Raw genomic sequence first — 25,295 nt, 5'->3', positions numbered from 1 at the left:
GCTGATCCCTGTAGTCCCAGCTACTCAGGAGGCCACAGTGGGAGGATCCCTTGAGCCCAGCAGTTGGAGGCCAACCTGGGCAACATAGAGAGACTCATTTCTAAAAAAAAAAGAAAAAAGAAAAAGGAGAGAGAGAGAGAGCAATCTCAGTGAACTCACAAACCAAATCAAGGGTGGGGAAGGGATGTCAGATCAGATTCAGGATTCTAAGACTACCAGAATTTGGCCTTCTCTTCTCCTAGCTCTCCTGAGGTCTGGGTGCATCTTCATCCTCCCCAAACGTGCAGCAGGTCTCAGTTCATGTCGCCCGTGCCTAACTCTCTGGAGGAAAGCTTTTATCCCCAGCAACGCAATAGGAAGAGTCCCCAGAGGATTCTGATGGACCCAGCTGTGGTCAAAGGCCGTTCCCAGGCCAGTCCCTGTGGTCAGGGACAGGCAGGCAGTTCCCAGTCAGGCCTTTTGTGCAAGCAGAGGGAGGAGCCAGAGGAGACAGGTAGAGAGGGTGCAGAGTGTTTCTAAAAGTGAAGGCCACTGGGCAGATAGGCCTGCCCTATGCATGCAGTGGATTTGCAAGAATTTCCAGGGTCAGAGAAGGGAGTGACCAGAGGGCTTCCCCCAGTGGCTAGTACATCTGACTTGGAGGCTTTAAGGACTGTGCGAGAAAAACCAGAAGAACCCACCAGATGGCTGACACCCACCTTCGTTTGTGGTACTCTCAAAACCACAGGCTGTGATCCCAGGCCACGGGTCCAGGGTCTCTCTCCCAAGCTCTCGGAGCATCTGCAGAGAAGAAGCTTGCCCCGCCTGGAGGGGGCATGAGCCCCCATGAGCCCAGGAGGGGTGGTTTCACTCAGTTAGAGATGCCTGGTAGACCAGTCCTGTAGAACTGCGCCTTCCAATATAAATTTAAACAGCCAGTAGCGGCCTGTGGCATCCTTACTGAACAGCATGGTTCTAGAAAATTCCACCTGGGCCAAAGGAGACATGCGAGAGGAATATGGATTTCCTGTGGACCTGAAACCTCAGCTGGGCCTGGCAGTAATGACTTCTTGTTCTCACCGTTGCAGGCAACAGACAATGATGCAGGCACCTTTGGTGAAGTCAACTATTTCTTCAGTGATGACCCGGACAGGTGAGACTCTGCCCACGGTCCCTCAGGCCCGTCCGCGGTGGTCCTTGGCCCTCCCCAGACTCATGAGATCTGGGAACTTTTCAGTGCCCAGGGAGGGAGGTGCTGGGCCCTGTGGCTAGAGCACTGGACTGGAAGTTGGAGCCCATGGGCACTGTGGCTGGTTTGACCCTGATCGTGGCACAGCCTTGGTCAAGTCTCCTCAACTCTCTGAGGCACAGCTTATCTGACCCTCAAAAGATAGCCTTTAGCTTTGGGAATGGATCCATTGTGTCTCTGAGAGGCTCTGAAGTACTAGCGACTGCATACCACCACCACCACCACCGCCGCCAGCCGCAGCAATTACGTGTCAGGCTCATCATGGCCAAGGGCTTCACACGCATTGTCTTATGTCATCGTCTCAGTGAAATGACAGAGGAACTCAGTCCTAGGCACTTTTATCATCCCCACTTTACAGGTGAGGAAAGTGTAACACAGAGAGGCTAAGTCACTTGTCCAAAGTCACACAGCTGTAAGTGCCATGGTCAGGCTTCTGCTCGTGACCTTCACCACTAGGCTACACAGCCTGCCCCAGGAGGGCTGTCAATGTGCAGCAGCCCATGGGCAGGTTACTTGCCTCCCTGCCTGACACATGCCAGCCTTGCCCCATCACTCCTCATGGTAACATGGTCTAGGCTTGGTTTTGGGCCTTGTCTTCAATTAGTCCAAGCCAAAGGGCAGCCTTCTCACTTTTTTTTTTTTTTTTTTTTTTGGAAACAGAGTCTCGCTCTGTTGCCCAGACTGGAGTTTTATGGCAAGATATTGGCTCATTGTAACCTCCGCCTCCTAGGTTCAAGCAATTCTCCTGCCTCAGCCTCCTGAGTAGTTGGGATTACAGGCACCCACCACCACACCCAGCTAATTTTTGTATTTTTAGTAGAGATGGGATTTCACCATGTTGGCCAGGCTGGTCTCGAACTCCTGACCTCAGGTGATCCACCCACCTCGGCCTCCCAAGTGCTGGGATTACAGGCATGAGCCACTGCGCCCAGCCGCCTCTCACTTTTAACAGGCTCAAAGGCCACGTGTCTGATGCACTGGGAAGCCTGGTGGAATGAGTGAGGCGGTGGGTGTCAACTTGAATGACTGACCCCGACTATCTGTGAGAAAGATCAAGAAAAGATGGGGAAGGAGCTAGATGCAGTGGCTCATGCCTGTAATCCCAGCAGTTTGGGAGGCCGAGGCGGGTGGATTACCTGAGGTCAGGAGTTCAAGACCAGCCTGGCCAACATGATGAAACCCTATCTCTACTAAAAATACAAAAATTAGCCAGGCGTGGTGGCAGGTGCCTATAGTCCCAGCTACTTGGGAGGCTGAGGCAGGAGACTGGTTTGAACCTAGGAGGCAGAGGTTGCAATGAGCTGAGATTACGCCACTGCATTCCAGCCTGGGCGACAGAGTGAAACCCTGTCTCAAAAAAGAAGAAGAGACAAGGAGATTGCTAGGGGCATCTGGCCATTCTCTGTCACTCAGTGATGGGGGCCTCAAATGGGAGGAAGGCACCAACATGGCTGAATGCACAGGGAACCCTTTCCCCAGGGGACCCGTGTTCATGTAGCCTTATCCTGGTCATCTTGGATGGTCTCACCTCTTCCCGTCTTCTGGGCCTGAGACTTTCCTCACTCTGAGCCAGAACCTTCCAGGCTTGGTGGTTGGCAGCTGTGGTCAGAGCACACAGATGTCAACTGACGTCTCAGATGAGGCTCCTGAGGGGACATTTAGAGGACGTAGTTGGAGGGGTTGTCTTGCCATACCTTTCTACTACCCAGGAGATGTCTACCAACCTCCCGCTCAAGGCTCATCTCCTCAAAGTCAAGGGGCAGCTCCCAAAAGAGGACCAACCACCCTGCCCTTCACCAGCTGCTTTCTGCCCATTCCTAGCATGCTGGTGCATCTAAATTTCTGCAATAGGTAGGAACTCCTGTTCACAGCAGGAGGGTTGTTCTGCCTGGTTTCCTCCTTGCTTAAATCAGGCGACTCCTCCTGCCCACCTCATGTGATCCTGATCCCTGCCCCCACCCACCGCCTTTAGAAATAGCAGCTCTTCTCAGGGCAAGTGAAAGAGAAGGCAGATTTCAGACTTCATTTATTTCTGTTTGTCACTCTGGGCAAGGACAGGCTGGGAAATGCCGGCCCCATCAAGCCTGTTTTAAACCACGGTGTTCCTTCCCTCCTTCCTCCTGGCCTGGCACAGGTTCTCGCTGGACAAGGACACGGGACTCATCATGCTGATTGCCAGGCTGGACTATGAGCTCATCCAGCGCTTTACCCTGACAATCATTGCCCGGGACGGGGGTGGCGAGGAGACCACAGGCCGGGTCAGGATCAATGTGTTGGATGTCAACGACAATGTGCCCACCTTCCAGAAAGATGCTTATGTGGGTGCTCTGCGGGAGAACGAGCCTTCTGTCACACAGCTGGTGCGGCTCCGGGTAAGGTGCCAGCGAGCCCTGCACTCCTGCCATTCATCTTACCCTTCCCCCTGTACTTGCTTGCTTGCTTCTTTTTTGTTTTTTGTTTTTTTGAGACAGAGTCTCACTCTTTCACCCAGGCTGGAGTGCAGTGGTACAATCAGAGTTCATTGCAGCCCCAAACTCCTGGGCTCAAGCAATCCTCCTGTCTCTGCCTCCTTAGCAGCTGGGACTACAGGCTTGAGCCACCATGCCTAGCCTGTGCTTTCTTCTTGACCAACCCCTCGGGAACCCACTGCAAGAGGGGCTGACCTCCCATCCACAAAGAATGCTGCAGATTTGAGAGTCAAATTCTTGGTCTGTGTTGGGCCTTCTCTGAGCAACACCTCATGTCCTTGGTACCAAGTGGGGCTTTATATGTCTCAGCTTAAATATTAGGTCAGAATTAGCAAAAGATCCCCCTCCCCAACCATCCGCCGCCATCTCCCTTAGCAAGGACATTGAGTGGGGAGGACTTCCTTGTGTCAGGACCCCGTTCAAACCCTTTAATGACTGACTAGAATCAGGAAGTGCTACAGCTGGAAGGAGCTACAGAAACCATGGAGTGCAACCCCATTTTACAGAAGGAGAACCCGGAGGGGAGACGCTTGCCCACGAAGACATAGTTAGTAGAGTATCAGAGCCAGGTCTAGTCCTGGAATGCTATTCTCCAAGTGCTTCCTGCAACAAGTCCCCACTAGGCTTCAATGACCTTTAACCAGAGACTTTTAAATGTTCCCCCTTCCCATGCTGCCTACCCAAAGGGATGGGACCCAGAACCTCCATTTGGAACTTGTTTTCGAAGCAGGCAGGGATGAAGGCAAGGCTGGAAGGGTGGGCACAGGGGATACCTAGAAGAACAGACCATGTGCCCGCCCAGCCTGTCCATGGCCCCCCATACAACCCTGTCCTGCCACGCCCTCCATGCTCAGCTCCAGGTATATACCCCCAGTGATGGGGACCACTGGAGGCTCTAGAGTGAGGGATGACCTGGAAAGAAGCTCATTAATTCAGTGCCCAGAGAAGACAGCCAAGGGGAAGAAGGATCCCTGGCCCCACTCCAGGTGCCTTCCTTTCTCCTTGCTTTCATGCAATATGCGTGGATTAGACACCCACTGTGGCCAAACACTGGGTTGGCCTGTAGGTATGCAGCAGCAATCAAGAAACAAGGTTCCTGCTCACATGAAACTGATAGTCTAAGCGAGGGAGGCAGAAATTAGATAAGAAATTACCACTCGGTGTAAGGGGACCAGTGGGGTAAGGGGACCCAAGGCCCCTAACCGGGTCCGGGAGTCAGGGAAGGCGTCTGCAGGTGGGGGTGTTCCAGCTGGGGTTGGGGGTGGGAGGTAATTGTGTCTCAGCCTCTGGGAAGGCCAGGCCTCCACATTCTTCCTGGGCATCCTACCTGCCCTCTAGATTCCCCAGGCTGCCTCCACACGCAGCACATGGAGGGGAGCAGGGAGTCTGCTGGAAGCCAGAGTGCAGCCTCTAGTTGAAGCACAAGGGGTGCCTCCCGGGTTCCTGGGCCAGGACAAGACCCAGGGCTGGATCACCCAATAAAGGAGCTGTCAGCAGGGCCAGCCTTCCCCTCCCTCGCAGCTGCCCACCCTCTTCTGGTCCTCAGCCTCCTGCAGGCTCATGGCTCTTGTCTGCCCTCTTCCTTCCAGGCAACAGATGAAGATTCCCCTCCCAACAACCAGATCACCTACAGCATTGTCAGTGCGTCTGCCTTTGGCAGCTACTTCGACATCAGCCTGTATGAGGGCTATGGAGGTAGGTGTGGGGCAGAACTCGGGGCCCAGCCAGGAGGAGGGCTGGGGGGCTCTCTGTACTCACACCTCCCTTGTGCGGGTGGGGCGGGCACCCTGTGTCTCCCTGACACCCTGGGCTACTCAGGAAGCTGCCCGGAGCACCTGGGGCTGGAGCGGGATGTGGCCTGAGTCGCCCTTCCGTAGGGTCAACATCTGTGTCTCTCATCAGCGGGATCTCTCTCTGGTTCTCAGGCCATGGCCAGCCCTGCAATCGAGCCAGAAGTGTGATGGTAACAGAATCTCTGGGGCTCTCTGTTTCTTACCAAGGCTGCGGGCAGGTCCGTGGGATGGAAGCTCATTAGCCAAGGCTCCCTACCCTTTGGGCGGCCCTGTGGGGCCAGGCACTCTGTACCATGCCCTGCTGCCTACTGTGGGTCCCCATCCCTGGAGCCCTGGCAGGAAATAGCAGCAGCAACCTCAAGCTCCAAGATCCCAAGAGAGACTACTTTGTTTTTCAGACGAGGCAGCTAAGGCCCAGAGACGGAGCAACTTGCCTGAGCTCACCCAGCAAAGCTGCTGAGCTTGGCACCAAGTCCCTGTGTGGTCTGGCCCTTGGTTGCCTTGCGAGCCTCAACTCTCAGCAGCCCTTCCCCCACCAGAGTCCAGCCTCTTCGAACACTTTGACACTTGTCTCCCCTTACTGGTGTTCACTCCCATGTCTTTGCAAAGTGTGTTCCTTTTGCCAGGAAAGCGCTACCTCCTTGCCCCTTGGTCCCGCCTTGCTTTGGCTGTCCAGTGTGTAGCCCCTGGCTAGCTTTAAGTGCTCATTTAACACTTCCTCCTCTGGGAAGCTTCTCTGATTCCTGGAGCCAGGGTTAGGTGCCCTCAGGGCAGAAGGGATGGATGTGCATTGAATGACTCTAGGTCCAGTGCTCACTCCTCCCACTGCCCCACAGTTTGTTCAGAGAAATGCCATTGTAGAAATTGCAGTTCTGATCAGAGAGGTGGCTCAGGCCTGTAATCCCAGCAGTTTGGGAGGCTGAGGCCAGTAGATCAATTGAGGTCAGGAGTTTGAGACCAGACTGGCCAACATGGCAAAACCCTGTCTCTACTAAAAATACAAAACGGCCAGGCGTGGTAGTGTGCACCTGTAATCCCAGCTACTTGGGAGGCTGAGGCAGGAGAATCACTTGAACCTGGGAGGCAGAGGTTGCAGTGAGCCCAGGTCGCGCCACTGCACTCCAGCCTGGTGACAGAGCGAGACTCCGTCTCAAAAAAAAAAAAAAAAACAAAGAAAACAAATTGCATTCTTTATGAAATCTACATCCATCTTTCTTTCTTTCTTTCTCTTTATTTCTTTCTTTCTTTTCTTTCTTTCTTTTTTTTTTTTTTTTTTTTTTTTTTTTTTGGACAGCGTTTTATGCTGTCACCCAGGCTGGAGTGCAGCGGCTCTATCTCGGCTCATTGCAACCTCCACCTCTGCCTCCTGGGTTCGTATGATTCTCCTGCCTCAGCCTCCCGAGTAGCTGGGATTATAGGCGTGCCACCACACCCAGCTAATTTTTGTATTTTTAGTAGAGATGGGATTTTGCTAATGCTGGCCAGGCTGGTCTTGAATTCCTGACCTCAAGCCATCTGGCCGCCTCGGCCTCCCAAAGTGCTGGAATTACAGGTGTGAGCCACCGTGCCCGGCCCATCCCTCTTTCAAAAACTTAAAAGTTCCATGCTTCTGCCTGCCTCCATACCTCATCCTCCTCTCAAGTAGAAGAATCCCACTTAGATTTTATATTACTAAAGCAATAATCTTGTTTCCCTTTTCCAAATAGAAAGGTGTAATTTAATATTGTTGTAATGCCTTCTAAGACCTCCCATGCCCCCTACTCCCAAGCCAATATGCCTTCCCTCCCCAGTTGAGAATCAATGGCTTAGCACCAACAAGTACTAATGGAGAGACTTCAGGCATGTGCAGTGGTGGGGATATTTCAGGGCAGGGGCATCTATCTTAGCTCCCTGCAAATCCTGCCTCTCAGCCTGGGTCTGCCTTTGGCGTTAGGGTTCTTCACCCACCTCTAAACAGAGTTCTGTTGAAGGTAAGGTCTGCATCACCCAACCCTGAGTACCTCCCCATGGGGTCTAAACGGTGCCCAGAGTAGGTGACTGGAAGGGCATGAAGAGCCCATAGCATAAAGTGGGGAGGAAATGGAGGGAAGAGAAGAGAGAGAGAGACGCCAGGGGCAGTTGGCTCACACCTGTAATCGTAGCACTTGGGGAGGCCAAGGCGGGAGGATTGCTTGAAGCAGAAGTTCGAGACCAGCCTAGGCAACACAGCCAGACTCTGCTTCTGCAAAGAAAACTTCATGAATAAAAATAAATAAAGGAGAAGAGAGGGAAGAAGATTAGAGAACTAGGGCTAGAGGAGACTGAGGAGGGTCCTGCCTTCTGCACCCCACTGCCTGGTCCTCCCTGGCATCCCCAGTGCTGGGCAACAACTGGGGAACTCTGTGCTTACCTGGAGAGAGGAGTAGTGACAGGGAGGGCTACAGGGCCCGAGGCATGACCCTGTCCTCCGAGCAGCTTCCAGACTGATGAGGGGAAATCCATAAAGTGCCAGATGAGTGAGTGAGACAGACAGACAGACAAGCAGGCAGGAGTGCCTACTAAGAAAGAGCCTGGGTTCTGGAGCTCATCTCCCCACTCTATTGAGTTGAGAGCTGTGTGACCTTGGGCAAGTTACTGAACGTCTCTGAACTTGGTTTCTTCATCTGTAAAAGTGGGGCTTACATTACCACCAAACCGGCTATCACCTCATGGGCTCCGCACAGGGTCCAACACACTTCAGGCAGTCAGGAAACCTCAGTCGAGATGGTGAGGGTCCAGGTGTTCAGAAAACAAGCCAGAGCTGGCCCGGGCCATGCCAGCCATACCTTCTTTGCCCAAAGGGGACCCCTGGCTGGACGGGCATCTCAAGTCTGCTTACAGAGGGATCTGGCCTGTTCCTGTCATTTCAGTGATCAGCGTCAGTCGCCCCCTGGATTATGAACAGATATCCAATGGGCTGATTTATCTGACAGTCATGGCCAAGGATGCTGGAAACCCCCCTCTCAACAGCACCGTCCCTGTCACCATCGAGGTATTTGTAAGTACCCAGGGCCTCTGGCCTTGCCCTTCCAGGAGCTGAGAGTCAGGTGAGGAGGAAATGTCGTGGGCTTCCTTCATTTATGGCTGCGTTCTGTGAAGAACGGGAGAATTACTGGAAGGTCATCTTCTCCCTTCTCCCTCTCTCCCTATCCTGCTCTTCTTTTTTTTCTTCCCTTTTCCACTCCTTTGAAGATCTAAAGGGGTCTGAAACCAAGCCACAGTTTGTCTGACATGAATATCAAGCATTCTGTGTCAGTGCTTTCTGTGTCTGAAATTATCAGTTGCTGAATCCATCTCCACGCTGGTTCGTTTGCCCCATGCCACACCGGGATGCAGAGTGTGGCATGACAGCGGGACCAATGGGCCCCTCCGCATGGAGACCTCCCCACACACACCTGTACACACACTGCCTGCCCCCCTCCCCATCTGTGAGAGACAGCGAATGCGTGTTGATGGAAGAGTTAGTGCATTATCGGCTCCGGGAGGATTAGATCAGATTGTCAGGTTCGGAGATGCGCTGTGATTTGACATAAGCTCAGGAAAATCTGCCCCTGGAGCAGGCATGCTGGAGAGCCTTCCTCTCACAGCCAGCTTCACCAGCAGCCTCTGCCACTGCCCCACACCAGGCCTTAACAAGCTCTTTCTTCTCAACCTGAGGCTGAAGATCCAGGGCCAGCTCCCAAGTGGAGAGGCCCTTGTCTGGGTCGGGAACCCTATTTGCTTGCTGAGTAGGATGGAGCTGGAATGATGGGAAAGTCAGTGTGATGCCTGACAGGGGAGCCCTCCAGATGGCCACATGGGAGCAGAATTTAGGGGTGGCCAGGAGAGTGAGGCTGTGCAGAACCAGGATAGCAAAAGGAAGGGCAGAGAGTTGGGGCCTTGCTTCTGGAGTCCTTATGCCTGGCACCTCAGGCTTCAGGGAGTGTCAGGGGAAGGAGGACAGGGATCAGGAGATCTTCAGAAGCCTTAAAACCGGCCTGGGCCAGGCGCAGTGGCTCATACCTGTAATCCCAGTACTTTGGGAGGCCAAGGTGATCACAAGGTCAGAAGTTCAAGACTAGCCTGGCCAACATGGTGAAACTCCGTCTCTACTAAAAATACAAAAATTAGACAGGTGTGGTGGCGGGTGCCTGTCATCCCAGTTACTCAGGAGGCTGAGGCAGGAGAATCATTTGAACCCTGGAGGCAGAGGTTGCAGTGAGCCAAGATTGCGCCACTGCACTCCAGCCTGGGCAACAAGAGCAAAACTCCATCTCAAAACAAAACAAAACAAAACAAAAAAAACCACCTGACTCAAACCTGTAACCTCCCACCTAGAAACAGCGAGGGTAGGGAACAAGAATGCATCCCCTGGCAGTCATGACCATGGCTGGCACTCTTTACCCCATGGCCCGACCCAGACCACATCACCCAAACCTGGCCTTAGTTTCCCAGACTTGACCACAGCCCCCAAGCCTCCTCTAATCCTAGCTACCCTCACAACCCTGACCAACCCACCCGTCGCTTTCAACCAGCCAGGATGCTGCTCTGCACAAGGAGGCAGTGAATTCTGTGCTGGGTCCCCAGTAGGACAAGAAGGTGACTGTGTATCCTGCTCCACTCCCCAAGAAGACACCAAGTGGAAAGACGGGTGTGGCCGTGGAGGCATATGGGTCTGAAACCTGGCTCTGCTACCCTCTTGCTGTGTGGCCTGGGTCTCTGAAACAACATCCTCATCTGCAAAATGGGGATAATCGTGGTACCTGCCTCATGATATTTTTGTGAGGATGAAATGGGATTGTGCAGGTGGCACCTGGCACCTGGCACCTGGAATGTTGGCTGTCATTACAGCCAATAAGACAGCCATGCATAACAGCAGCCACACCCGTGCCCCAGCCTGTCGCTAGTGCAAATGGGAGCGCCCGTGAGTGGGCTGAGGCAGAGAGGGAGCCGTTCAGGCTTTGGGGAGTGGATGCTGGAGAGGGTAAGAGTAAGGGAGGTCTAGGGAAATAAGTTAAGTGTTCTGGCTAGCCCGGGGCTGGACAGACCTAAGTAGCCAAATGGAAATTAAACTGTGCTGAGCTCCAGCAATGTGCCAGGTCGCTTCACATGACCCAGTCCCTTTCAGTCCCACTTTACAGATGGGGAGGCTGAGGCTCCAGGAGGACCCAGGGTCACCAGTGCCTTTCTTTCTTCACCTTTCTTCCTTATTGGCAGAGCTGGGACTTAAACCCTGACCTGAATGACTCCCATGTTGATATTCTTTCCACCACAGCCACAGGCCTGGAACCTTGGTCATCCCTATCCACACATGACTGAGACCAGAGCTTCTCAAAGTTCCCTGGGCCCTGGAATTCCCTGGGGATTTCATTAAAAGGCAGATTCTTATTTAGTGGGTCTGAGGCAGGGCTAGGATTCTGTGTGTCCTCCCAGCTCCCAGGTGATGTGGATGCTTCTGGTCAGGGGACCACACTTTGAGGAGCAAGGCCTTCAGAGACCCACCCTCATGAGATTTTGAAACCCGAGCTCTGCCCCAAACCCCAGACCTGTCCCAACCTGTAGCTCAGCTGAGGCAGGGACCGGAGCATCTTGTTGTGCCTCAGCCCCCCTCAAAGGGACCAGAGCACGCAGGGAGAGGAAGGCGAAGGGACTGAACTCCCTTTTTGCCCCTGCGAACAAAAGTGTGATCCGCAGCCTCCCTCCCTGAGACCACAGAGGAGGTGGGTGGGGGTAAGAATCCGCCTCACTTTGCACTTGGCAAGCCAGGGTGTGCCCTGGCAGGAAACCACAGTGGCCTAGTAGAAGGGACCCTATTTTCAAATTCCCTCAAAGGCATCCCAGGGACCAGCAGGGGCCCTGCACTTCCCTTTGGAGTCCACCCTAACCCTGGGGCAGCCGGAGAGTCTGGCAACAAAGACAGGTGCCACCTTGCTGTGAGTGAACATTGTCTCTCAAGCAGGGCCTCTGGATGGCACAGTCACTTGTGTCTGAGGACCACACTTGAAAAGGTCACCGCCTTCAGGCTGATTTTGCACGTGGCTGGCTTTTAAGTAGCTGTCACTCAGCTAAGCGGCCTCCTCCCTCCACAAAAAGGATTTTCTCCCAATTGGAATTTAAAAACCCAGCAGCAATGAAGTCGTGGATGGCAGCATTTCCTGCACAGGTTGGGGTAAGGGAGAGGCAGATGGAAACCACGGGGCTCCAGGAGGAGGAGGGGCCGGAGGGGCCAGGTGATTCTTTTTCATCCACTGCTTGTTGGTTTTTAATAAAGAAGTCAAACTCGGTTTGTAGATTTCCCATTAGGGGACAATAAGCTTTTGTAGAGCGAGCCGCTGAATTAGAACTAATAGCAAATGCAGCGCCAAGATCCAGGGAAATATCACCGCTAATAAGTTTCTGCCTCATGCTCTGTCACTGACATTCTCCGCACCGTTTCGTGCAGCCAGGCAGAAGCTTAAATGTATAAGTATATGGGGCACTCGCACCCGCACCAGGGACGGGGAAGATGCCCAGGCATGCAGCTGGGGCATTGGACATCAGGGGAATCCTGAGACTACTGGGTATCTGGGGAGAGGGGCAGGTCAGCGTGAGCCAGGGTGCCATCCAGAGCCAAGGGACGGATTGGAGAAAGAGAGGATCACTCCTTTCTGGGCACCCACAATCTTAGCAGGCTGAGATTCTCGGATGTCCCAAGGGGTGTGCAGCCAGATAGCATGCCCCCATCTTTCATGGCTGCTCCATCAGCAGGGACTCCAGCAAAGGGGGCTTCATACAGGATCCTTTCCCTCTAAGAGCTCGCAGTTCCACGAGAAGCCAGGCCCTGTCATGGAACTCCTATTTGCACTAGCAAACAAACAGGAACTGCTGAAGACTGTAGCATAAACACTGGCCAGCAGTGCCGGGACTCAGCCTGACTCCTGAGCTCCGCACTGGACTCTTGGGAAAGGGGAGATGATCATGAGTCAAGTGGGCTGGGGAGGCTTCCTCCAAGAAGTAAGCAGGGAGGAATTCTTGTTGAGGGATTGCAATTCTTGTCCAGTGAGGATAAGAGTATTAAAGGGCAGGAAAGCCTCTTCTCATTGAAGAGGAAGGGCCGCGGTGTGGAGGAGTTGGGGGATGCGTAGGAGGAGGCAGAAGCTGCCCACCCCACCTCACCAGGCTCAGCCCCTCAGCCAAACACCATCCTCTGGCCACTGGCGAAGGCTGGGCTAGAAGAGCTATTGCTTTAGAACTGACAGGGGTGGGGCTCTGGGCCAGGGGTGGCCCAGGGGCTGGAAGAGCCGTTGTTCTTGTGTGCAAGGAGGAGTCTAGCTGTACCTGCCAGCAGCCAGCCCAGGGCCAGAGTTTGGGCTCTGGGAACCCCCTGACCCTGACCTGCCCCTGCATACTTCGGTATCTTTGGGGAGAGTCCTAGAAGCTTTTGTCATCATCCTGGTGGACCTACACAGGGGTCCAAGTGGGCATTTTCAGCATGGGAGCTGGGGGTGTGAGTGCTGGAGTGAGCTTGGGGCTCAGCTGGAGGACCAGCGGGGAGGCTGGGGACCTGGCAGCTGTTGGCAGGCCCAGCTGCTGCCGGCACACTCCCTCTCCCTGGGCCTCCCCATCCCTTCCTGAGGCCTGCATGTTTCCCCAGGGCTGGTCCTACCTCCTAGAACTGTAGCCTGCCAGAGGGTTACCTGACTGCCTGTGACACTTCACCTGGCTCTGGTTATACGGAGAGGCCAGAGCTCTTTAGTGCCAGCCTGGCCTAGCCTAACTCCTTGGTGCCCACCTTAGACATCCGGCCAGCCACCTGCCTCCCTGGCTCCTGCAACCTGTCTGTTTTCCTTCCAGGATGAGAATGACAACCCTCCCACCTTCAGCAAGCCCGCCTACTTCGTCTCCGTGGTGGAGAACATCATGGCCGGTACAGGCTCAGGTCGGGGGGTGGGGGGCACATGAAGGTAGGCAGCCAGCAGTCACGGCACCCAGGATGTGCAGACTCCGGCTCTGCACACAAATTCTGAGAGGTCCATGGCCTTCTCTTTCCCCAGCCAAGCTCCTTGACAAATCGGGGAGCCTTTGGAGACATCTAGTTACCTGCCAGCTAACAGCTAGTTACAGAGCACCTACTATGTGCAGGTGCTGTGCTGGGCACTTGGTTCCTGCTCTCCTTTAACTATAGTCTAGTGGAGAAAGAATAATGATCCATGATTAATTAAGCAATCTTGATTAAACAGTCCCAAGTGTGCAGAGGGCTCTGAGACTACAGTACTGAGAGGCAGGTCCCAGGGGCCGTGATTTCAGAGAAGTGGCCTTACAGCATGGCATGTGTTCCTATGTGAGGATGCGATTGACAGGCTAATCTCTGGGCCAGGCTCAGGTTGCAGGGCTCAGCTTGCAGACCTAGCACCACCAGCTCTACACTCAGGTTCCAAGGGATCTGTTCTGCCCTCAGGGCAGGCTGGCAGCTTCGCCCTTACCCTCAGAGCAAATGATCCCAGCAAGGAAAACACCCATGTCAGGAACTGCTGCAGTGGCTGAAGGAGATGGGAAGGCTGGAGTCAAGGACAATAGAGTCAGAGATGCTGGAGTCATGGATGGTGGAGTCAGGGACACTGGAGTTAGAGACACTGGAGTCAGGGATGGTAGAGCCAGGGATGGTGGAGTCAGGGATGGTGGAGCCAGGGGTGGTGGAGCCAGGGGTGGTGGAGCCAGGGATGGTGGAGTCAAGAGTGGTGGTGTCACGGGTGGTGGAGTCAGGGACAGTGGAGTTAGAGACACTGGAGTCAGGGATGGTAGAGTCAGGGGATGGTGGAGTCAGGGAATGGTGGAGTCAATGGTGGTGGAGCCAGGAGTGGTGGAGTCAGGGATGGTGGAGTCAGGGGTGGTGGAGTCAGGGGTGGTGGAGTCAGGGATGGTGGAGTCAGGGGTGGTGGAGCCAGGGATGGTGGAGTTAGGGGTGGTGGAGTCAGGGATGGTGGAGTCAGGGATGGTGGAGTCAGGGATGGTGGAGTCAGGGATGGTGGAGTCAGGGGTGGTGGAGTCAGGGATGGTGGAGTTAGGGGTGGTGGAGTCAGGGGATGGTGGAGCCTGTGGTGGTGGAGCCAGTGATGGTGAAGTCAGGGTTGGTGGAGTCAGGGATGGTAGAGCCAGGGATGGTGGAGTCAGAACTAGTCTTCCCTGACACCACAAGCCCTTCTAAAGAGAACCTCTGGGTACCACTCTGGCAGCTGACAATGAGCTGGGTGGGTGCTGGGCTGTACCCAGCCTACCCTTCCTGTCCTAGTCAGGCATCGCCTGGAGAATGTCACTGCTAAAGAGCCACACCCAGCACTCTCCACCATCCCTGGGGAGTCTGTCAAGGAGAGGCCTTCACTATGGCACTTAATTGTCTTCAGGGGTATGTTAGGGCTCATGTGCCTGTCCTCCTGCTCAAGGCAGACCTGAGGGTCATATTTGAGGACCCAGGACCACAGGGCCACAATGACCTGCCTGGCCCCTTGCCCCTCGGGACTGCTGATTCATCTGCTGGATGGTCACCACCAGCCCTGCAGCCCAGTGGAACTCCCTGTGGGGCTCAGCCTGTGGCCTCCATGCTTTATCCCTCAGGATCCCAGCAGCAAACCCACAAGTTAGATGGTGTCTTTAGACCCGGTCCCAGGGGAGGAAATGATGTGCAGGCAGGTGAAGGCGCCTGCAGAGGCCCTGCGGGTTCCAGTCTGGATGTGAAGATTCCAGGAGCCTGTGTACCAGACCTCCTCGCCACTTGGCCAGAGCTGGTAGTTGGGTGGCGGGAGAGGCTGGAGCCAGCAGCCCTGGTGGGCACAGCTGCAGGACAAGCTGCTCTTAGGGTCTGGACAGAGTGGCTGGAAAAGCTGATCCCTTGAGTCAGGATTTCACGGAACTGGAAATAAAGGTGAAGGCCTTAACTGAACCTTAAGGAGAAAATACAAACCCTTATAAATTCCCCTGTGAATGAGATAAAACTAGAATAAAATTGAATATAGTAAATATAGAATAATTTAGTATGGAGCTTCCTGTCTTTTGACTCCAAGTAAAAGCTGGCCAATCTGAGTGTATTTAATATAGTGTCCAGCCAGGCAGGGGCTGGGGAGACAGGAAGACACCAGAGGGCCCAGTCCATCCCTAAGCATCTCATGGAGCCTCATCCCCACCCAGCCCAGCGATCTGGGCTCCAACAATGGTGATTGAGCCGCCCTCATCCCTGGGGTGTCCCAACAGGCAGGCCTCCCACCTCCCTGAGAGCTGGTCACTGGGAGGGTCCCATGTCCTCCTCTTGGGCCAGCGCAAATGCTGCTCCCAGGGCTGGGGCCATGAGCTCAGGGGCCCAGCGTGAGCAGCACCCCCTGCCCCCACCTTTTTCCCCCTGAAGGAGCCACGGTGCTGTTCCTAAATGCCACAGACCTGGACCGCTCTCGGGAGTACGGCCAGGAGTCCATCATCTACTCCTTGGAAGGCTCCGCCCAGTTTCGGATCAACGCCCGCTCAGGTGAGCCCCCGACCCCAAGCACCCTGGTCCCCCACACCCTGAGGCTGACTGTCCATACCCGACCCCAGAACCAGCCTCTGGGCCCAGGTCTCCTTCCTTTCAGTTTTGAGCAGGCCAACTTTGAGCACCAGTGTAATCCCTGAAATATTAATTTGAGTGTGATTACTGATCTTACCCAAAAAAATCACAACGTGAATTGATCCAGGGAAGAATGTCTTTCAAGGGTGAAGAGTTGTATTATGTTTTAAATGTGTTCCATCTTACAAACAGCTGGTTAACACATCCTTTTTCAGGAACACCTTTATTAAAGCCTCAGTGTCCCCCTCCCTCAGCTCCTGACCTCATTCTTAAAGCCTGGCTCCTCTTCTTACACAGATGTGTGCCTCAGTTTCCCCAGCTGTAAGATGAGGAAGATCATGTTAGGGCTGCTGTGTGGATTAAATGATGTATAACAGGGAACACACTTTGAATAGTCCCTGGCACACAATAAGTGCTAAAAATATTACTATCATTGTTCTCTTTTATTTATTCACCTGTGAGCCCCCTGCCCCAAGCTCCCATCCCCTGACTCCACCATCCCCTGGATGTAACTCTCTTCTTTCTTCTTCATCTCTCCATGTACATTCCTCAGTTTTCTCTCTCCCTTGAAGCTGGGAGAAAAAGTGGGCAGAAAGAAGCAGCAAGAGACCCAAGCTTTTCAGCCAGGCCTGGGGAAGAATTGGGGACCTCTGTACATTCGTTCATATGTTCATTCAGAAATTGGGGTGGGGGCTGCTCTGAGCCAGGTGCTGTGCCAGGTGCTGGGGTACAGGAAGGTATAAGACATGGCCCTGACCTAATGACATTCCCAGTCAGCTTAGTGGGCATGCAAGGCACCCCACTTCCAATATCTATTTCTGTATGAGTTAAAGGAACTGTTGATGCTAAACAGCTACACCCTATCTCAGTGGCTTGAGACAATAGAAATTCTAATTCATATAGTCAACCCAGGCAGATGTTGAGTGACAGCCTTCCACATGATGATTCTGGGGCCCAGGCCCCTTCCATGTTGTGGCTCCAAGGTCACTGCTGAAGGGAAAAGAGAGCATGGGTTATCGGACTAGGAGGAGGTTATGGGCCAGGCCCTGCCTGGCAGTCACATCCAAGTAATAATTATCCCCTGGAAAGGAAGCAGGGATCTTTGGTGGACACTGGCCATCCCTGCTGCAGGTGGTCAGTGACCCAGCAGGGCATTAGCTCTTCCTGCTATCCATCCCTCCGCGGTGGAAGTCAGCCTTCAATCCCTTTTTTGTACCCTTTTCCTGGAGGCTTGGGGAGCAGATGGCCGGTTCTGATGGGTACAAAGACTGAGGAAGGGGACCCAGGGCCACTGTGAGCCTGTTTTTCTATCTCTGAGAAAGTGGGGGCCTTCCTCTCTGCTCTCAGGAGTGTCCCCCACAGTGAGCCCTCATTCCCAGGGGTCTCAGAGTAATGTCATGAATGAGTATGAACCACATGCCCAGCACTGTTCCAAGGGCTCTGAGCAGCAGCATCTCATTCTGCCCTCCTCACCTGTGAGGCAGGTACTAGCCTTATCCCCATTTTCCAGATGAGGAAGCTGAGCCACTGGGGAGGTTAAGTAACCTGACTGAGGACTCACAGAGCATGAACTTCTGATCCAGAATCCAAACATTAAAGTTTCCATTATATGAGTAGCTCCCTGACCTTTCAGCCACCCCTGCCCTTGCCTCCCCAGTCAGGGCTCCAGCTCCACCTGGGGCCTTTAATGACACAGACTTTTTCTTGCTGCCTTAACAAGACTTTGGCTCCAAAGGTGTAAGCATTTTCCTCTGAGCTCCTCGGTCAAATTAGCCAGGCCTGCTCCACGGAGGTGGCCTTAATTGGATCTAATTTCCCAGACAGGAGAGGCCATCTATCATGCCGACGAGTTCATGTTTAAAACTTTTTAGATTAATTTCTTCCTCACCCTGCCAATTAATCGACACCACCCTGGCAGAGAATGTGGCTTGTTTGGCAGACCTTTGTGAGTCTTCCATTCCTGGCCTTAGCACCTAAGCTGCCCTGTCACCCACTCCCAGCTCCCTGCTCAGCCCTGCACAGACCAGAGGGCAAGCCAGCATGCCACGGAGGGAACTGTCAGGGTAGAAGCAGTCCTAAAGGCAATCTGGCCCAGCTGCCTTGTTTCATGGTGGAAAGAACCAAGCACAGAGAAGTTAAGCGACTTGCCCCAGGTCACACAGCTCAGGCAATGGGGATAAAAAGATGGATAGCACACAGGCCCTGCCCATGGGGAAAGCTCACAGTCCGGTGGAAGGAAACAGTCATTTTCAGAGTGTTGGGAGCCTCACCTAGAATTACTTTAACCTCACAACAGCTCTGCGTGGAAGTCACACTAACCTCCATTTTATAGATGAGAAAACTGAAGCTTCAAAAATTTAAAATTTTCCAAGGCCAAGCATCTGGGAAGGTCCATAATCAGAATTCAAATCCACGTCTCACATCCTCACCACGTGGGCGCTCTCCCATGGCTGATGCGAGCTGGTGAATGGCCTGGCTGCAGTGACTGCTGAAGTCTGCTGGGACTGGCTCACCCTGCTCCCAAGAGCTAGCGAGGCTCTCAGCTGTGAACTCCATATTCAATACCATCAAGTTGGTAGCTTAAAATGGGCCCTGCTGGGGCTATTTACACCAAGGAAGTTGGAAAATGCCTTTTTTTTTTAAATTTTGGGAGCCAGTTGTCAAACATTTACCAGCACACCACTATCAGGGTGTGCTGGTAAATTTCAGTTACACCAAAATACAAAGAAAGACCAAATACAGGTGAACAAAAAATTTTGTTTAATTGTTCAGATTTAGCATGCTAAAAAAATTCGAGGCCATGTAATTATGCTGTTCACAATGTAATTAGGAAATTGTTTTATAACTATTAATTATCAATGCACGATAAGGCTGGATAGGTTGAACTGTCCAGTAATGAGTCATAAGTTAGAACGCGTGTGAACACCTGGTGTTTTTCTTTCCTGTCATTGTATTTCTGTGACTATATAAATAAACAGTGCCTGGCACTGTTCTAAGATTTCCATGATCTTAATTAAATTAACCCCATGATAGCCCTATGAGGTAGGTCCTATTATGGTTCCCTTTGGACCCTATGAGGAAACTGAGGCACAGAGGATTGAAGTACCTAGCTCCAGGTGATAAAGCCAGTAAGATAATGTCAAAAGTCTAAACAAGAGGTGATCTGTGACTGAGCTCAAGGCCTAATGGCCCTCCTGCCCTGTTCTCCAGCCCCTACCCTGAGAATCAGTCTAGATTTTCCCACATCTGCAAATATTTCCTCCCTGTGGGGTTACATTGCCCAGCTCTGGGGAGCTGGCTCCCAAGGCATGGGAGCTCTCCCGTCTCCCACTGTGATAAGCACCATCTCAGGAACACATCCAGGCTGCCAGATCATGGTAGTCTGCTAACATTTCTCATGCACGTTCTCACTCTCTCTCCTTCCCTCACTGTCTCCCTAGCCCACCCAAGGCCTCTCACGCACCCACTTCTCTCTCTGGCAGGGGAAATCACCACCACGTCTCTGCTTGACCGAGAGACCAAGTCTGAATACATCCTGATTGTTCGCGCAGTGGACGGGGGTGTGGGCCACAACCAGAAAACTGGCATCGCCACCGTGAGTGTGCTCCCCTCCCATGCCCCAGTTCCCCTCGCCAGCCAGGCTGCTGCTCCCCGCTTGTACCTCTGGACCGCCATGTCCTCAGCCAGTGTGAGGCTTTGTGAGAGTGAGCAAGGGGGCGAAAATGAACTCAGCAGCGGCAGAGGTCAGTCCCCGGGGCCACCGCGGCTGTGGGGAAGAAAGGCGTCACTACCAGGAATGTAGGGCCCTTGGGAGGAGCAAAATGAAATACTTTCTCTCCTGCCCCTAAAAATCCAGGAGGGCAGGTGGCAGAAGGCATGAGCCCTATAGGCCTCTCCGTGCTTGGCACCGGCCGACAGAGCAGAAGCAGGCATTCCTGTGAGGAAGAGCAGCTCAGAGCAGGAAGCAGGGCCCTGGAGGGTTCCTGGGGGCTTGTTCTTCCCCGACTGATGTGCCCCGGAGAGTAGAAAGCTAGAGGAACGAAATGTGGGGGCCTTGAATGAGCTCTCGGCTGCAGAAGTGAAGGGGGAAGTGAGAAGCGCTCTGTGAGAGAGGAAGCGGGAGGACCAGCTGACAGTCACTCCAGCCACCTCCCCGATTTGTTCCCCATTCAGTTTCTTTGGCTCACCCTCAGAACTGTGGCCCTCACCCAGCCTGCAGCAGCCACTGCATCCTTACCCAGCCAGAGAGGCTGGAGATGGTATCGCGTGGCCAGGGATTTGGTGTGAAAATCCCCAATGCCCTACTCTGTCAAGGGAGGCCCCTGCTAATATGAATCAGCCCTATAAATAATGTACCTGGTGGCAGGTGAGCAAAGAAATTGCTTGGCTTATAGCTGAGATGGGGAAGCTCAAGGGATCCTATTAGATCCCCCACCCTGTCAGTCACCTTCAGCCAAGACTGGAGGCGGGGATGGGAGAAGTCGCAGATCACAGCAAGGATTTCAGGGGTCATCACATCCATTCCACTGCCTCCTGATGGGACAACACTGGAACTCTCTCTCCTGAAGGGGCCTGGCTCCTTCCTGTCCTCCAAAGCCCAGGCCCTGCCCAAGGCTTCCAAAGTTGGTGGAGCTGGCGGAATGAATGCCAAGATTGCCCGTGGGCATCCGAGCATGTTTCCCCTGGCAGGCCCTGCCCCGGCCCATCTCAGCTGGGTGCATCTCCCAGTGCCCCTTGTGGTTTCACAGGTAAACATCACCCTCCTGGACATCAACGACAACCACCCCACATGGAAGGATGCACCCTACTATATCAACCTGGTGGAGATGACCCCCCCAGACTCTGACGTGACCACGGTAGGTGGTGGCAGAGCAGCAGAACCGCTAGGCGGCCCTTCCCAGGGGTGTGTGCCCCTCCCACCGCGATCCCAGGAGGCCTGCCCATATGGGGCTGGTGGACTCTGTGTCCCTCTGAGCTGGCTCTTGCAATAGAGTTCTAGCAGTTCTCCTGCATGGTGAAAGGCAGTCAGAGATCAAGGTGCCTCCAGTGTCAGTAGGCCTCAGGCTTTGTCACAGGGAGATTCAGGCAGCCCAGGGACAGTGGCAGGGGAGCTCTGGCCGGTTCCTCTTGCGAGTCACACGTGCCCTTAGAGCCCAGGACTCTGGCCACCTGCTCTGGAGAGCTGCCACCCCTACACTGCACAAGCCCCAGCTCCACCCCAGCACCTCTCTTTCACTGTTGTGCCCTGCAGCTCCCCCACAGGCTGGCCCCCAGGGCTGCCCAGCAAGGATTTTGTTCACCTCAGGAATTTTCTGGCACAGGTTTGCCAGGTTTGCACAGGCTCCTGTGTGTGTTGTGTGCTCATGCACAGGAATGTGCACAACTCAGGGTGCAGAGGGGAGACACAGCCAAAGCCAGGGCATCCACAGGGGAGACCAGAATCCTGGGGACACTGAGAAAGCCCAGGTCCCAGTCCCATACCATCTTCTCTGCTGGGAGATCCACGTTTTTCAACCTTCTCCCCCACATCCTGTACACCACACAGCCTCACTTGGGGAGGCTTGTCCCCACAGGAACAGCCCCACTGCCACCCACCCAGCCCTGTGGGGGACCTGAATCCTGACAACTCACAGTAGCGCCATTGACTGAACAGCTGGGATGTGCCCTGAGCTTCACCTGACGGCTTCTCAGGAACTCTCTCCTCCTCACCATAATCTCACATGGCACAGGGATTCCGCTGCCTCTGTACCGTGGAGGAGACAGACTTAGAGCTTGAAGGCTTGCCCAAGGTCCCAGAGCTTGTAAGGGGTGCAGTCGGGACTCGAACTCTGGTCTGTCTGACTTGGAGACAAGGGATTGGAAACCACCTGGCCCAGTCCTTATTCCTCTGGGAGGGGGCATCCACACACCAGCTGACAGCCGTCAGTGAACATGTGGAAAGGAAGATAGGCATGACGGCCAATCCTTCCCTCCCTCTCTTTGTCCTTCCTTCCAGGTTGACCTCCTCTCCCATCCAGAGCCACTGCCAGGTATGGCTCTGGCACTGGAATAGGCACAATGGAATAGGGCGGAGATGAGGGATCTGGAATCTGTGATTTTTCAAAGTCCCGTAGAGGAATTCCTTCCAGCCCAGGGCCAGGTTTAGAAACCATCACCCTTACCCTTTGACACAGCTCTCTAGGCTCTTTGGTGGGTGCTCTCTGCTGCCCCCTCGTGGGCACTGTGCTGCCCCAGGATAACTTTCTCCCCACCCCAGCCAGGGATTCCAAGAGCTGGGGCTGGATCTCACCTCTGAGTACCTTCTGGTCAACCCTCACCTTTCCCTTAGGTTTCTGGGAAATTCCTCCCAAAGGGAACTGAGGGGCAGATGAGGAAGGTTGCTCTGGGAGAAAGGGGTTGCATAGGACACCAGCCTGGATTGCCATTATCAAACAGTATACCCAGCAGACAAGAAGTGGGTGTGCCAGGTGAGGACTGCATACAGCCTTGGGCATCTGCAAGCTTTGGTCCCCACGCCCTTCACCAGGTCTCCTGCCCTCCGCAAGTCCTTCTGAGCCATGAACAGGCACGAACAATGGACCAGGGGCCTGCTGCGCAGTGCCTCCTCACTTTCCAGGAAACCCACAAGCCATCAGGGAACGCCTACTACATGCCAGGCCCCACGCTTGTCTGGCTAAGGGTACAAGAAGCAACACCAGGCCGGGTGCAGTGGCTCATGCCTGTAATTCCAACACTTTGGGAGGCCAAGGCAGGCAGTTCGCTTAAGCCCAGGAGTTCGAGACCAGCATGGGCAACATAGTAAGACCCCCACTTCCCGTTTATAAAAAAAAATTTTTAAGTAGCCAGATGTGGTGGTGCATCCCTGTGGTCCCAGATACTCAGGAGACTAAGGCAAGAGGATTTTTGAGCCTGGTAGATTGAGGCTGCAGTGAGCCAAGATCACACAACTGCACTCCAGCCTGAGTGACAGAGTGAGACCCTGTCTCAAAAAAAAAAAAAAAAAGGAAGCTCCTGCCCTGCCTGCCTTTGGGGAGTGTCATGTCACTCTTCTGTTCAAACCCCAATGGTTCCCATCTCACCCTGTGCAAAAGCCAGAGTCCTTGCCAGACCTACAAAACCCACAGGGTCCACCCCATTGTCACCCCTGAGGAGCCAGCCGTGTCGTCCCAATCTGTAGTACAGAGCGGGTGTGGCTGTTCCACCGCTGGCGTCTGGTGGGCACAGGCTCGAGCTTTTCAGTGCCCCAGGGTAGTATTTGAGACCTGAAAAATAAATGTGATGGCTTGAAAGTTCAAAGAGAAAAGGACAAAATCAAAATTAAAACTTGTTATATGAAACATCTATCAGATGAAAGACAGCAGTTTCAGTAACTATGAAATTTAGTGTTTGTGAAAATTTCATTACATTTGAGGACAAATTGGAGGTTAGATTTTTCTAGAATTCTTGAAAATTTTCCAGAATTTTCTGGAATTCCCGGTTACGTATGATGATTGCCAGGAAATCAGAAATCAAGAAGCTTCAACGTTAGTCAAGTTTGTCATAGCCAAATATTTTGAAAAGGAAGTTATAAAAATTATTTCAAATTGTATAGCCATAAAACGTATATGTGCATTCGTATGTATATATATGGGTATGCTTCATTACCTTGGAGAGGACCCCCTGGGGCCTTTAGGGCCTCACAGTGGCCTAGGATGAGGTAGGGTCTGTGGCCAAAGTGTGAGGTGAGGTGGCTACAGAGGGAACGGCTAACCGAGGTTCAGGTAACAGAAGGAGGAGGTGATATTTGAACAGGGGCTGGCCCACCATCTGACTCATCTCCCACCCCACCATTCCCACACACCCACGCCCACAACTACCACCCATCACCAACCCACAGGCCTTTCCTTTCCCTGCACCCACTCAACTCTCCCCGAGCTCAGAGCTTTTGTACAAGCCCTTTCGTCCCTGACCCCTGCTCTTTCCATAGGCAGCTCATTCTCTTTCATCTGTCCCAGCTTAAAACATCAGTTGTCTTAGAGAGGCCCTCCCTGACTACTGTCTAAAGTAGCTTGGACCCCTCTCCAAATTCTGTTTCCTGCAGAGCTAGGCCCACGATCTGTGCTTATTTGTTTGGTAGGCTATTTGCTTATTAAGAGGCACATGGTTTAGTGATTAAGCAGCAGCCTCTGGTACCAAAATGCCCAAGTTCTCACCCCAGCTACACCACTTACCAGCTGTGTGACCTTGGGCAAGTTGCTTAACCTCTCTGTGCTCCAGTTATTCTCATCTAAAACATAGGGCTAGTAAGAGTCCCCACCTGATAGAGCTGTGATCAGCGCTTACTGAGCCGAGATATAGGAAGCACTGGCACATGGGGAGTGGTCAGTAAATGGTAGCTGTCATTATCATCACTATCATTACCATCATCTGCTTCCTTTGATGGACTCGCACCTATCTTGTTCACTGTCAAACCACACTGCCTAGCACAGTTCCAGGCACATTGTAGGTGTTCAAAATATTTCAAAATATGTGTTGTTGAGAACTGACTCAGCTGGTGAATATCTTACCTTTCCTTCCCCCAACCCCCCAGCTCAGCCAGGCGGTGGCTGGGTCTTCCTTGTCAGAGGGAGACTAGGGCGTGTGGCCCAAGACTCTCTCAAGAGCCCCCTCTAGGCATGGCATGGGCCATAGCCCCTGGAGTCGGAGGCACAAGGCAACCCCAGTGATTTTCAGAGCTTGCATGCAGACAAGTGTCTTCCCACATGTGGCTTCATTTGGGTGCATTTGGAGTTGGTGCAGTGTGTGCATCTGCATGCACCGGGTGTGGCCTGGCATGCAGGCACTGAGGAGGTCCACCTGCACAGGCGTGCGCTGGCAGAGTGGCCATCTCTGTCTGCAAGGGAGGTTTTGGTCCCACTCTCCTTTCTGGCTCCTGCAGCTGCCTTCAAGGACCTGGCTGATGGGCATTGATTTAGAGCCTTTCAGAGCCCTCCAGCAAAATAAAGGAGAGGGGAGAAGCAGAGAATTATTCCCCGTCAGGCCAGGAGAAAAATGACGGGCGTGAAATGGGAAATAAATGAGGGGAAAGTGGTGAGATTCTACAAAATCGCCCAGCAGGGAGCCTGCAGGAGGGCTCACAGCCCTCTGCCCTCTCCTGTACTCCCAACCCACCCTGTGACCAGAGAGTGGCCAAGAGGCCCAAAACCAGTGCCCATGCCCCAACCAGGGTCACTTGGAAGCAGCTACCCCTGGCACTCTCT

The 25,295-nt window shown here is 53.5% G+C and overlaps 1 protein-coding gene across 1 annotated transcript in view; it reads left to right on the top strand.

The window, feature by feature from the left end:
* Positions 1 to 25,295, top strand: part of CDH23 (cadherin related 23) — a 338,832-nt gene that overhangs the window by 281,146 nt on the left and 32,391 nt on the right. Inside the window, 8 exon segments of the mRNA XM_065520923.2 lie at positions 1,068 to 1,132; positions 3,363 to 3,600; positions 5,286 to 5,391; positions 8,378 to 8,505; positions 13,320 to 13,392; positions 15,862 to 15,978; positions 19,539 to 19,651; positions 20,805 to 20,912. Of these exon segments, the coding sequence (XP_065376995.1) occupies positions 1,068 to 1,132; positions 3,363 to 3,600; positions 5,286 to 5,391; positions 8,378 to 8,505; positions 13,320 to 13,392; positions 15,862 to 15,978; positions 19,539 to 19,651; positions 20,805 to 20,912 (948 nt within the window).

Source organism: Macaca fascicularis, chromosome 9 (assembly GCF_037993035.2).
Source record: "Macaca fascicularis isolate 582-1 chromosome 9, T2T-MFA8v1.1".
Taxonomy (NCBI): domain Eukaryota; kingdom Metazoa; phylum Chordata; class Mammalia; order Primates; family Cercopithecidae; genus Macaca; species Macaca fascicularis.
This window is presented reverse-complemented; position numbering and strand designations above follow the sequence as displayed.